The sequence below is a fragment of the Echeneis naucrates genome, chromosome 1, assembly GCF_900963305.1.
Source record: "Echeneis naucrates chromosome 1, fEcheNa1.1, whole genome shotgun sequence".
Lineage (NCBI taxonomy): Eukaryota > Metazoa > Chordata > Actinopteri > Carangiformes > Echeneidae > Echeneis > Echeneis naucrates.
In genome coordinates, this window is record NC_042511.1 from 21,361,720 (window position 1) to 21,376,002 (window position 14,283).

General features: G+C 39.5%; 1 protein-coding gene and 2 pseudogenes across 1 annotated transcript; all 3 read right to left on the minus strand.

Moving 5' to 3' along the window:
* Positions 1-770: 770 nt before the first annotated feature.
* Positions 771-6,403, minus strand: LOC115044120 (protein disulfide-isomerase-like). Its single transcript, XM_029502973.1, is given in 13 exon segments — positions 771-907; positions 1,001-1,189; positions 1,291-1,322; positions 1,325-1,468; positions 1,688-1,808; positions 2,913-3,031; positions 3,034-3,106; positions 3,234-3,359; positions 3,456-3,572; positions 4,132-4,269; positions 4,351-4,484; positions 5,139-5,345; positions 6,045-6,403. Coding segments are annotated over 13 exon segments (1,797 nt in total). The 5' UTR covers positions 6,385-6,403; the 3' UTR covers positions 771-850.
* Positions 6,404-10,500: 4,097 nt separating this feature from the next.
* LOC115045517 (toll-like receptor 2) lies at positions 10,501-11,852 on the minus strand (annotated as a pseudogene).
* Positions 11,715-12,931, minus strand: LOC115045508 (toll-like receptor 2; annotated as a pseudogene).
* Between the last annotated feature and the right edge of the window lie 1,352 nt (positions 12,932-14,283).

The window sequence follows — 14,283 nt, forward strand, 5'->3', positions numbered from 1 at the left end:
AAATCTGTACACACAATAATACATTATAAATCACAGTAAATCCCTGATGAAGTTTACAATGCTCAGATTATTTTTCAGGTGTTTTATTCAGCCAACACCCAGTGAAGGAAGTGGGGTAAAAAGTGGAAACTCCCGGTGGTATAATTACTCCCAAAACCCAATTTAGCACTAGTTAAGCAGTAGTTATTTAAGCATATCTGAACATTCTTTTCTTCCCAGACATTTATGATGCACAGAGGAGTATTTTATAAAAACTTTGCTCTATTGCCATCTAGACTAGACTCTTATCAGTTTGTATCGTGGTGCTCATACAAAATCACTTTTTGTTAAATATAATGGCTGTTTTTTATTATTATTATTTCAATAAACCATCTCTTCTAAGGGTTAGGGTTATGGTCTAAATATGTCCTAAAGTATGTTGTCAGGCCATATTCGTAAGCACCTCCATCCTTGTTTAAGTCTGTTTTTATAATGTCACTCAGGATTGACAAACATGACTTTGGGTCTATCTATCAATCTGCTTCCTCTTCTTTCTTTCTTTATAAACATTTTGACTGATAAATAAATCATAAATCATCAATAATCAATAGATCATGGATCTATTCTTTCCACACTGTTGAAGACTAATATATGCAATATATTATTAAGACAAAGGTTTAACTATTTTACAAAACATTTCTGTATTCATTCAGGAAAAAAAGGTTTAGAGCCAATCAAGAGTTTACATAAACATTAACCTGGTTTAAAGCCAATTAAGAGAGTCACAACAGATTTAAACCCAAATTAATTTTATTAAGAAAAAAAAGAAAAGAAAGATGCTAGGTTGCTCCTAATTGAAACCAAAGAGACATCACAGCTCATCTTTAGATGTTTGGTCAGTTATTACCTCTGCAGACTCGTCAGTATCCTGAAACAGAGAAATATCTGTAGATGGGAGCACCGTGGGCAAATACAAATTATTTTACTGGCAAATAGCAAAAGTAGCAGCAACAATACAAACCTTGCTATCATCACCAGTGCTGTCATCATCCTCTTTAGAATCATCTCCTTCCTTGTCCTCTTTGTCTTCATCCTCATCCTCAGCTTCCTCATCTTCATCCTCCTTACTTTCCTCTGCAGGCATCACTCCTCCATCATCCAGAAATTTAGACATCATCTCCAGATCTCTTTTCCCTGTGTAGTCAACCGCCTGGCAGCAGGAGAGAGAAATAATAGGCTGATGATGATGATGTGTGTGTGTGTGTGTGTGTGTGTGTGTGTGTGTGTGTGTGCGCGCGCGCGCACACGTACCTCTTTGCCACCAGCTGGGTAATATTTCAGTGTGGGAATCCCTGGATTGTAAGGGATTCCACCTCGTTGGCTGTGGCGTCCATCTTGGCGATGATGATGTCAACATGGTCGGCGTACTTTTCACCCAGTTGATCCCAGATGGGAGCTAGTTCCTTACAGTGTCCACACCATGGAGCATCTGTGTACACCCAAAGTTATTAACCACAGGCCCTTTAGAAAATGCATCATTTATCAACAGCAGTTTGTTTATACAGTGCAAATGTTTTTCCTCAGAGACTCACTGAGGAGACTCAGAGAACAATTAAATCATAATTTCACATGATAACTACTGATTTTACATAAATACTGATTGGCTCCAATTACATTAACTTTTACAGTGGACTTCACTCAAACTTACAAAACTCCACAAAGACGTTTTTGGTTGGGTCCAGGGCGACAGACTCAAAGTTCTTCCCCACCAGGACTTTGACTGGTCCTTTGTTCCAGTCCTCTGGGATCTCCTCTGTGCGATAGTAAGGCTGTACCACAAAACGGGACAAGTTAGCAGCTTGAACTCAATGGTGGAAGTGAAGGACATTCTTTTTGGAGTGCCAGTTTTACAGTTTCAAAACAATAATAATCCACAGTAAAAGTCAAAGAAGTATTATCATCAAAATGTACTTAAAGTGTCTAAGAAAAAACACAAATTCTGGAGTGCAGTGCAAGTCACTCGTAACTTTGTTAGACTAAGACTGATGTAGGTTATCTGCTTCAATCAAGTGCTGACATCTTCAGGGTCACAGGATGAATGTGAGGGGTTGTTGGATGGTTAAAAGCAGCGGTCCCCAACGCCCGGGCCGCACAGAAAGATTATGTTTTATTTATTATCTGAATCTGAACTATGTTTTATTTTGAAAAATGACCGGATTCTCTCCGTTACATCCGTCTATGACTCACTCTTGACGCATGTCAAGACGCTTGTCTCGGTCACGTGATACGTTACGGCTAAAATTAAACCCAGAAGATGACAGTTTCTTTGTGAAAGGGAAAAGGCCCAGTGAGGAGACAGAAGAAGAACCTGTGACTTCCATGAAATGAAAGCTGCATTTAGGTTCGGGGTTAGGGTGCAGAGAGGATGTTACTCATGTTACGTTGTTGGCGCGATGTTATGAGGACGCTGCTAATAAAGTTGCATACGAGTGCACAGCGGATTTATATTTATTAGGATGTTTCGAAAATAGCACAGTTTTTATGCCGATCGTATCACATCACACCTTAAAGGTCGGCCTGTGGAAATATTGTCTGACATTAAACTGGTCCGTGGCGCAAAAAAGTTGGGGACATCTGTTTTTTTGTGTTTGTTGTTGTTGTTTTCTTTTTTTTTGTTTGTTTTTGTTGTTTTTTTTTAAAGAACCATCTGAGAAGTTTGAAGAGGAAGTTACTGTTCAGTGAAAATATCTGCTTATAAATATCTGTGACAAGAAGTCAAAACTCCAAAGTTTTTTTTTTTTTTTTATCACTTGTCTCAAAGTGTGTTTGAACTATATTGAGTCATTTATGATCTTATAATCCGTTATTTTTAATCTTAAACAGTAAAAAGCTAAAAGAGTTGGATTTGAAACTGGTGTTTTTGTCTTCATCACCTTGGCAGTGCCCGTGAACACTTCCTGGCACATCTGCCGCAGTGAGTCTTCTGTGAGATCTCCTTTGGCGATGCTGAACTTCTTCTCTGTGTCCATGTCGATGATGCGTACGGTGGGGCGTCGCTCTTGGACACGCCAAAGTATTTAAGCACGTGAGGCAGGTCGTCCATCACGTCGATTACAATGAATAACATCTGGACAGGGCACACACACGCACACAGAACAAGATGAGGTTAAGTTATGTTTTAGGTCTTTTTATGTGACTGGCTTATTTTCAAAGAGGGTTATTTTCACATACACAGACAGACATCTAACTGTTACCTTGCCCTTGAACTCTTTGGCAACAGCCCAGGATTTTTCCACGAAGGCCTTTTCTCTCTCCACAGTGGAGTTGATGAACAGCAGACTGTGCAAGTGGATTTTGGAGGAGAAAATCTTGTCTGCATTCTGATAACACACACACACATAGATTAATACACTCTACACATACATTTTTAACATTTTCTTGGAGTGTGAATATGTGCAAGTAATGGTGTTTTTTACCTCTTTGCTGAATCGGATGATCAGCTCCATGCTGTTTTCCTGGATGAAGCTGGTGAGATTTCTTTTGTCCAGCTTCTCCTCTTCTGACAGAACAAAGTCTGCTCTGCCATCATCAAACTAGCAAAAAAAACAAAGCAGGTTAGTTGTCTTCCCAAAGTTGATCTCAACTTTAGTCTTGTTCTGGATTCCTCTCTTTATGTCTTTTCTCCACATTATGGAACTTCATGGAAACCTAATTTTTGCCTTTCTTACCAATATTTACAATTCTTACCTTTCTGCAGTTATTAAATAACTGCAGGTGAATTACTATATTTCATTATATTTTTCTTCAGTTTTCACACAGTTTTATCAAATAAACGGTCAATTTATTACTCAGATAAAAACAAGTGCCACAGTATAAATAATCAATACAATTTTCCAAGTCTTTAGTTTTACCATCTATTGATGCCAAGTCTTAGGTCTAGTCAACACCTAACCCAATTCTTGTCATTATAAATTAAACCCCAATCTGAAAGTTTTCAAGACAAGAAGAGCATCAGCAAAACATTTTCATTCTTCTACACGTCTAACAGGAAAATACTGCATGATTCTGAGCACTAGATGGCAGCACAGCTGTGATGGTTGAGGATCTCTGCGGCTTTCAGAAGACTGCCTCAGTATCAGTTGACGCTCAAACCTTTTTGAAGAGGACCACTGAGTTGGTCTTCACTTCATACTTCTGGAAAACCTCAGGAGTTGTTGTCACGCCAAACTCTGTGTCCGTCACATCGAAGGCAACCTCCTTAAACACCTTCGCCGCCTCACTCTCCAGGGTCTGTTGTAAATAAATTCACGTTAGAAATATATTTCATCAGCTCTTGGTCATATTGGATAAGTGAAGATAAATGAAACGCACATCAAAAAAGCCAACAACAGTGATGTTATGGGCATCGATGAACTGGGCTGCAGACTTTGTAGACTCCAGCACTTCGGCACCGGGGCCGGTACGACGTTTCATCCATTTGATTATTCCGTCGGCTGACCTCTTACCTTTACAAGCACAAACAAAAACAATAATTTCAGCTGCTTTAACATACTATCTAATATTTGGAATATTTAGATAACAGGAAAGCACAAGTGATGTTGAAGCAGCAACATATAAAAATATAAAAATGTATGGTCATACTAACATGTCGTACAGATATTTCACTGTCATGATTGTGTTTTATGAGGTACTACGGCTTTACATCACAATACTGTCGATATACAGTAGAAGCAGAAAACTTCAACAGCTGAGTTTTATAGAACAGCTTACAGACACAGTAAGAATATTAGCTCTTCTAAAGATCATTCCTTTAAAAACTGAATAGCCTGGACTGTTTCTTTGCATATGAATTAGCATTAAGGTTTTTGAGTTTTGGACAGTGCTGGGCTGAAGGCAGTGAGGACGTTCAAACACACACACACACACTGTGAACCACTTTACTAAAGTAGTTCACAGTTGAATGAGTTGATGAATGATTGAGAGATGTAAATGCACATGTTTTCCTAATATCAGGTTTAGGCTAGGGTGAGGTAAGGGTGAGGTAAAGGTGAGATAAGGGCGCGGTAAGGGTGAGAATACGGTTACAGTAGGGGGCTAGAGAATTTTTGCCAAGGGTGATGGTGGATACAGTTCACACCAGTGTAGAAGTGTGTGTGTACCAGTGTAGGTGATGGGCTGTTTGCGTTGTCCATTGATGAACAGAATCAGAGTGGGGAATCCTCCGACATCAAACTCATCAGACAGCTCCCTCTCCTCAGTGGCGTCCACTTTGGCCAAACGTATAGCCAGTTCCTCTGCTTTCAGCTTCCCAGCAGCCTCTGCATACTGCGGCTCCAGCTGCTTACAGTGGCCACACCAGGGAGCATCTGCACACACAAACACACTTTCATACTTTGCATGAGGCTGAAAGAGATCCTGAAACCTGAGAGCGCAGTATTAACCAAAGCAGCTCCTATTCTGTCTGCTGCTATCAGCAGCACATGTGCAGGTACACATGGAAATAAGCTGCTGATAGCAAATGTGGCAGTTGAATGTGGCCTTTATACCCCTGCTGCTGCTGCCGAGTTCCTCTGTGGGAGAGTTAGACCAGGAGAACACCTGGACCAGAGGGGCCACGTGTGCTGTATACACATGCATGTGCATGTTTTTTATGATAATGCTGACTTGATACAGGCAAACAGAACAAAACCCACATAAACCTTCTGACATTTTTACCATTAACTGAAACTGCTGAACTCACAAACATTTATTCAGCTAGTCCCACAGCTTCCAGCAGTAAACCATAGGCTTCTGCAATTGAGTTTATGATTCAGTATGTATGTGTTCCCAGGATCTCACTCTCAGAAAAGACATCATCTCCTTTAAGAAATACACCCTATTTGTGTGATAGTATCATGTCATAACAGAAAATGATCCTCAACATATATCGTGACTACTATTTGTGCTGAACAAACAGAAATGTCTAAAAGAAAACAAACAGATGGGATTAACATGTTTGGAAGAATCTAGTTTCACCAATATTGGGAAAACAATCTATGTCATTTATATATGTAGTGATTACTTACAGAACTCCACCAGCAAATATTGATTCTCGCTCAGAGCCCGGTCAAAGTTGTTGATGTGGAGAACCATCACATCTTTCTCCTCCTCAATCTCTGTGGTTTTCTCCTTTGGTGCCTCCTCTGTTTCCTCTGACATCTCTTCTGAAACCTCCTCTGTTGACTCCTTGGATGTCTCCTCCTGGTTCTGGTCTGAGTCGCTGGCCTGGACGCAGGAGGCCCACAGCAGCAGGCCCAGCAGAGTTATGGACAAAAGCGTGTGCGTCCTCATGTTGAGCTTCTGTTGCAGGAGCCTCCGCTCAGGTGTGGGCACCTTCAGTGCTTGTGTCACTGAAAGTTTGTACATTTATGTGTCTAATGGAGAGAGTGTGTGTCAAAATGTTACTGGCTTTGCTGCTCATCCAATCAGGACTTGGAAATGTCTTCATATTTCAACCAATCACACGGTGCCCTGTATAGACAAAAACAGACAAACTGGCTGATCAGCTGTGAAGGGCGCAGGACTCTTCACATGTACATGTAATCATGTCTTCTCTGCTCCCTTCTGACCATTTTTATTTTGTATCATAGTTTTTTGTTAGAGCCCATCACTCAACAGACAAGAAGTGACCTCAAACCTTCACTCTTTTCTCTGGGCCTGATCAGACCCTCATTTACATGCTCTTTCTTCTCACCTGCACTTTATCATCTTATCTTTGTTGAGTTAAACAATGGCGCTTCACTTTCACCTCTCCATCCTCTCTCTCCCACTTCCTTTCAAATTTTACTCTAGCTAACAGAGAGGAGGAAGCTGGTCTAGATTTTATGTCAGGCTTTCAAAATAAAATTAAAATTTTGTGGTTATTTGGAGATGACATTGTTAGTGCATTGTCAGCAGATTCACTGTCTGTATTTAAAGCATTGCCCCCCCCCACCATACTAAGTCTCCGATAGTGTAGGAGTATTGGATTTTCTCTTGTACCATATGCACATTTGGATCATATCATATGTGTGTGGTCAAAGGGCTATAAATGGTAAAAGTAATTTTAAAAGTAAAAAAGTAAGTACTGAAAGAAGCTTCTCATCCATGTTGCCATTGAAACTTACATTTTAACAATATTTAAAAAGAAATATTCCTTCAGTCATGTTGCTGCACTAGAATCAAACAAGCAGTAACTTTGGACTTCAAAGTTGAGTCAAAAGGATTTTTATTGACATATTTTCTTTATATTGACAAAAGTTTATTATTTAAGAAATGAATTCATTCATATTTTTATAAACAATTTTCACTTAGTATGTACAACTTAGAATAAAAATAGTAAGAACATTTTGTACTTTAAGTTGTACAAACCAAACCATCAGCAACTGAGAAAATATGAAATTAAGATAATGATTGAGATGAATAATTTTTGAATAATTTTAAAGATTGCGGTTTTATGTATTTTAAAGTATTCTAACCATTATTACATATACTCCTGTAAATGACCTAAATACTCCATTCCTGTAGCTACCAGGTTACCAACTGCTGTTGCGCATGAATGCAGCAAGGCACATTAAAGGTATTTCTACTACATACTTGGCTCTTTGTCGAAATTCACTATTACAACTGCAACAGCATCTTTCATTTAACTGGTGATTCTACAACATAAACATAAACATCCAATATCTTTCTTCATAGTTAGTGATTCTTTGGGAAGTGAATGGTTCAGATAGATCAAAGTTACTAAGGCGCTGCTGAATGATTTAAATTATGTTTTTGAGAGCTGTGGAAGACCGACATCTCAGAGACACAAAATGAAAACTATCTTTATGACTGGAGACAATCATGGGTGACTCACAAAATGTGAAAACAAACAGGAGAAAATGTGAAGAGTACTTAGCTGTTATTTTTCTTTAACAAGTGTGCATCAACTCTACGTCGTCTGTCCCATCACGTATTCAATGCGTCATACGTGTGTTCTCCGTCAGTGTGTGTGTGAGCTCGGGGTTTGGATCCCAGTTTGCCAGCAAGTCACTAAAATCTGGCTGATTGTTGTCAAGGGCATGCGTGCTGTGGTGTGTGTGGGCATTATATTGCACGTGTGCACTAGCGTCTGCAGGTGTGGCGTCCTGTGCAGATGTGTCACTGTTTGTGTGTGTGATGTCAGGTATGTTACTGAAACTGCCCAGAGAGCAGCAGGAGATCGGCTCAGTCCAGAAACTGAGGGGGAGGTGCCGCTTGATCATCGGTTGCCCGCGGCCTTCACTGGGGCCCCTGTGGTTGAACAGTTCAGCGAGTGGCCCCAAACTGTTGTTCACCTTTGCGACCCTGACTCCTTGATGGTCACTGTCACTGGAGAAGCTCTTTTCTCTCTCATCTGGACTCCCTGTTCTTGCTATTCTCAGCAGGTCGTCGTAGTAACGCAGACGCCCGCTGGTTGTCACAGAGAGAGAGTCGCTGTAGATGTCACAGGCCTCTTGGTCTCCGGAGCAGCGGCCAAAGTACCGCTGAACATCTCTACTGATGAGGTCTGCGAACCTTAACAGCTGTGTGGTCACGTCCAGAGCAGAGTGGTCCGGATTTAGATAAACCTCTAAACATTCCTCCTCTTCCTCTTGAGCTTCAGATTCTTCATCCTCCTCTTCTTCATCTCTTTCTTCTTCATCGTCCCTCTCCTCCGGCTTTCCCTCTGGCTGCTCTTCCTCCTCAATGTCTTTGCACAGAGAGTGCTGGAAAATCAGGGGGAAGTAGGCTGGAGTTGGGGCCTGGATGAGAAAGTTCCTTATGACGCCTGCAGCCATGTTGGCTCATTAACACTGGAGGAGACAAAGAAGAAATGTAAGAATATATAAGGAGAAAATTCTGACTGGATAAAATCTGTTAAAAAGCTTTTTACCTTCAGAAATGCAACTCAGCAGCCAAGTTCAAGTCAGGGAAATGGTCTGGCCTGGGTCACTGATGGATCCAGGTTTCTGTACGTGTGTGTGTGTGTGTGTGTAATACTGGTCCAGGAGGATTCCCACTGTATATATACCTCTGCTCAAAGCCACAGACGTGTCTGTCTCCATCGGATGAGGCAGCTTCCAGAACAAATATTTGCCTGCCGGACTGGTCAAACATACTTTGTTTGCTTTATCACTGGGCAACCGGGGAGGGTGTCCTCTGCTAATGGATCCTCTGCCAGGGGATGATGGAGAGTGCGTGCGCACACACGCACGCACACACACACACGCGCCTAGCTGTCTTTTCCACCCCCGATCAGGCCATTTAAAAGATAAAAGAGCATGAAATCAGATCATATGCTGTTTTGACTTCTAAAGGGGAACACTCAGAGCTGACATCAGCCCATCACTTGTAACCATCAACACCAGACCAACCCAGATGCACAGGCGCACTACGAAACAGGACACACTGCAATGTCCTATTGCTTTATTTGGGCACAACAACAAAACTCACAAGTCCAAGATGTCAAACTCCCTAATGGCCAATGAGGACAAAAACCAGATGCAGAGTTGACTCTTGACTGATCATTCATTTACATTAACCGGTTACTTAGACAAATGAGAACACAACTGGGACAGTTCATATGTTTTTTGTTTTGTTTGTGTGTGTGTGTGGCCACACAAATAAAGATATCTAAAACTTGAAAATAGAGCGCATTTTATTCTGAAAATAGGTTCATACTCCTGGACTCTTTTTCTTGAAATTTAAATTTCAATTCTGTGGGTTGTTGCTTCTGGCAGAGATCTTTACCTCTCAGCATGTTTGAGTTGTTGTATATCAGCAGCTCTGTATATTTAAACATGCATCAACCATGAAAAAAATGATTTGATGAAGTCCCACACTCCAATAGATTTTAGCGACCTTTATGGACATCTGTAACTCTGTACACATATGCATGTCGAGGATGAATGCGATTGTGTGTTTGTGTGTGTCTGTGTGTCTTATCAGGACACCCTGGCTCCCTTGGCCTGCCTGTCATCAGTATCCTGGCTTCTATGTTGATTTTAGGGGTAAAGATCAATAGCAGCAATATGTCAGCTCTTAAGAGCCTGACAATGAATTACACGCAGTTTTAGGCACACAAGCACATGAACACACAATACACACACCCCCACACACGCACATGTACGTATACATACACATGGACTTAAGATGCGTCTTAAATATTAATTTATCACATTAAAATAAAAACTTATTCAAGCTAAAAATGACTGGTTAATCAGTCACATCTGAAAGGTGGCGCCTGGGTTATATGAGCTAATAAGTCTAACTATGTTAAGTGGTCATGTAATAATAATTTATTTTTGTGATGGGAAGTATATTCATAAATCAAGCTTGTAAGAAAAATGTAAAACTGCACCTTCAACCATCTGTTGTAATCCTTTTAGTATTTGCTGTTTATTTATTTATTCTTTGCTATGCCAATTTCTACATCTCCTTCCTTTATTAACTTCACATTTGCATTACATTTAACACAACAATAATGCAATGAATTTCTTGTGTTAAATTTGTCAGGTCTTCATAAAGGATTTATTGATAAGATCTAGACCTGCTCTTGAAACTTTGAACTGGTAGCATAAATAAAATCTAACCTGACTTGAATTTTCATCAGGATACAATCTTTATGGAAACAGCAGACAGCACACTCTGGAAAAAAAGATTTGGCGAGAGATTTTTGCTTAAACCCATCAGGGAGTAGATTTTCTGAACGTATTATATTTTTTCCAAGTAATTTGTGCACACATGATCAAAGTAAAATAATTGCTCTGTAAATCATAATCTTAAAAGAAACAGTGTAAACACAAGTATCTAGTTAGAAATGAAGGCAACAATTGGCATGGACATAGTTAATGACATAAAAAATGTTTGAGAGTAAAAGTAAAACAAGTCAACAAGTCAAAATAGATTAACATGCAATTTTTCAACTTAAATTCATCAAAGCATTGCCATTTAAGTGAAGTTATTAGAGTTAGACTAAAAAGTATCCTGGGTATATACCCCAAAACAACAACAACAACAACAACAACCAGAACACTGAAATTCAAAAGGCCACCTTCACAGGTCAGTCACATCATCTGGCAGATCAGTCACAGGCCTTGTAATAGCTGCCCTCAAATTCTGCCAGAACCTGCTGATCTGATTGTCGTCATTGGGCCACTCCAGGTACGTCCTCAAGTTCATTAATTTGTGCAGAACTTTTTGGGGATGGTCTCTCTGTCAATGGGTACAGAATCAGCACCACTGTATCATTGGTTTGGTCAAACAGTCTGAAATGGGTGTAGTCCAGCTTGTATTTGCACCATTTGCTCCTGACAAAAAACAGAGAGAGTGAAAAGCGTTGTATGACTCTTCTCAATGGCGTCCATGATGTTGTCAATAATCCATCCTACAGGCAAGAAGTCTCTCTTGTGGAGGCAGAGGAGAAGAGGGGAATCGGACTGCTCAAGCTCTGGGAGAAGGTACGCTTTCACCCAACTGGCATCCATTTTACTGAAGGACACAATGGCATCGTACTCAAGCTCCCCCTTATTCAACTTTCACTTTCTCTTAGCTCTCAGCCAGGCACTGGTCATCCTCAAATACCAAACTACACTGAATCTGTGATACAAACCTACAATTAGCAGCAAAACTGTTAGGGTGACTACAGAGAGTAAAGATAAGGATGTGGCCTGGTGGCACTCAAACACAGACAATCTCACTTCTGTTACACTCTTTCCTCTTGCTGCTTCAGGGGAGTCACAGATGTACAATGAGAACTTGTCTGCAATCCTCACAGGATGTTGATCCGAGTCGCTTGTTATGAACGACACTGTCACATGAACAGATGTATGTTTTAGAAGCAGCCTCCAAACTCTTTACATTCTTATAATCATTTAGCTTTTTACTATTGAATATCTGTAAATCATTGTTTTGAATTGAGATGTGTAGAAGATGGGGGTATAAACTACCATCAGGCAAACTATGAATCTTGTTCCCAGAGATGTATAACTCTTTGAGGAAAGGTAGTCTGTTGTCGAACACGCTTAATTTAATGTCAGATAGGTCAAGGATGTGTAGACTTTCGGGCAGAGAAGAGGTCTGCATTGTTAAATGTGTTGAGGAAAGGTTCAAGGATCTAAGATTGTGTGGCCAGTTAAAAGTCTCAGGCATGCTAAGAAACATATTCCCACTCACGTTGATGCTTTGGAGATTTTGATCGAATGCAGGTGATTTCTGCTGACCAAGTGTCACATGGCTGATCAGTCCAATTTGACTCAGACTTCCTTTAGTGTAGCATAGAAGGTTTCTTCCTTCAACATACAACTCTTTTAGACCACTAAGCCCAGAAGTCATTTCCTGTGATGTACTGAAGGTGAGGTCCTCCAAAATATAAGGTCTCTAATTTCTTCAGTGGCTTGACCCTATGTTTTGTATTTGTTTCCCAAAAGATTCAAGTATTGAAGGGAGAAAAGGTTCTTAAACCATCTAGCAGACAACACATCCAGCCAGTTTAGGTCCAGCTTCTCCAAGTTAATTAGCAGTTCAAATGCTTCTTCCTGGATTGCTCTGATTTGGTTGCTTGACATGATGAAAGACCTCAAACTGGAATTATGAAATAAAATCATCTTTCTCAAATTGTCTCCAGTCTATTGAATGAGATGTCAAGTTCAGTGCTGAGAGGGCTGCAGGGACTCTGTCTAGGTTTTGTCTTGAGCAATTACACAAGGTTTCTTTACATAAGTGACACTATGATGTAGAGTGAAAAGTGGTGATGCATTAGGAGAAGGATAAACAGTAGACATGTCAGGATCTTCATCTTGACTTCCTGTAAAAGAAAGAAAATGAACAATCAAGTTTTCCCTCTGAAGAGAATCCATCAATAAACAAGTCAAGATACATACTAGCTACTCTGTGAATCTGTCTAAGGCACAAGGGTGCTTTCAGCTAAATGCTTGCAGGTGTTGACCACAAACCACTTTTGAATTTGGCACATTAAAATACAAATTTTGTATACCTACAACTATAGGCTTATAGGAACATTGTTTATGTTTCAGATATTCAACCATAAATCAAAGTAGGGAACACATGGTCATAGTAATTTGTGGGTCCTGAAGGAATCAGGGGATGACGGAAGTCTTGGTTACCATTCATGATGCAGGGAGGTTTAACATCTGCACCAAATGTAATGACAAGCTCAACATTGTGACCGTGGTGGAGTAAAAGTGGTTATATATTAAACTAACAAAAGTTCAACTGTGTGATTGTGTGAAACAATTATTAAAACAATTAATGATGTCTGAGCTCCTTTGGGGAGGAAAGCAATTGCATTTAGCATTCTGTCAAAAATGCAATGTTGCATTTTTCAGCAGTAAACATCAAGTACATCTGAAATACGTTCAAGCTTTCAGTTGATATTGCATATATCTTGGATAACTGTTTGCATAACACTACATTGGGGCACTGTCTTAGGCCTATATGTTGGGAGAATAAATAAAAAAAAAAAAAAAAAAACTAATTTAATTCACTTCTGCAAACGAGACAGAATAGAGAAATATGTGGCCATAAAACAAAACCAATTAATACATTGATAAGAAAAATACAATTATTATAATCTAAATAAAATAATAAATGCTTAATATTTGCATTTTAAGTTGATTTTCTGGGCCTAAACAATGAATTCAAGCTAATTGAAAAGTTCAAGTTTTCAGTTTATCACATGAACACATTAATTGCTTATGAGAGGTTTTTAAATGTTAGTTAGTAGAAAAAATATTTCTATAGGAGATGAGAATGACAGAGAAGGTACTTAAAATATAAAGTGAAAATACCTTGATGGGTCTTGACTTCTTTGACAGCAGAAATTTCTTGTTCTCCTTCAGTGACAGTCAGGACACAACAAAACGCATATTCAGTGATTCAGTTTTCTCTACCAGTTCCCTAGTTTCGGTGATTACTTCCCTGTGAATTAACATTTTAATTCTGTTAGCTAAGGAAGTAAAGCAACTTTCCTGCCACAGTTGTAAGAGAGGGATGCGGTTCGACAGAAATCCACTAAAAGTTTGTTGAAGCGGGTTCACAAAGATGCATAAAAATGGTGAAAACACTAGAATTAAAGTCACAATTAATTTTGTTCTCGCCTCAATGCCTGTTTTTTTTTTTTTTTTTTTTTTTTTTTTTTTAAATAAAAGGTAGCAAAAAAAAAATGTGTGGCTTCATTTGTTTAGGTTTTTTAGGCTTTGGAAAAATGATCCAGAAAATAAACCGGCGACAATTACAGGTCTGAAGGATGGTTCAAATGGTCAA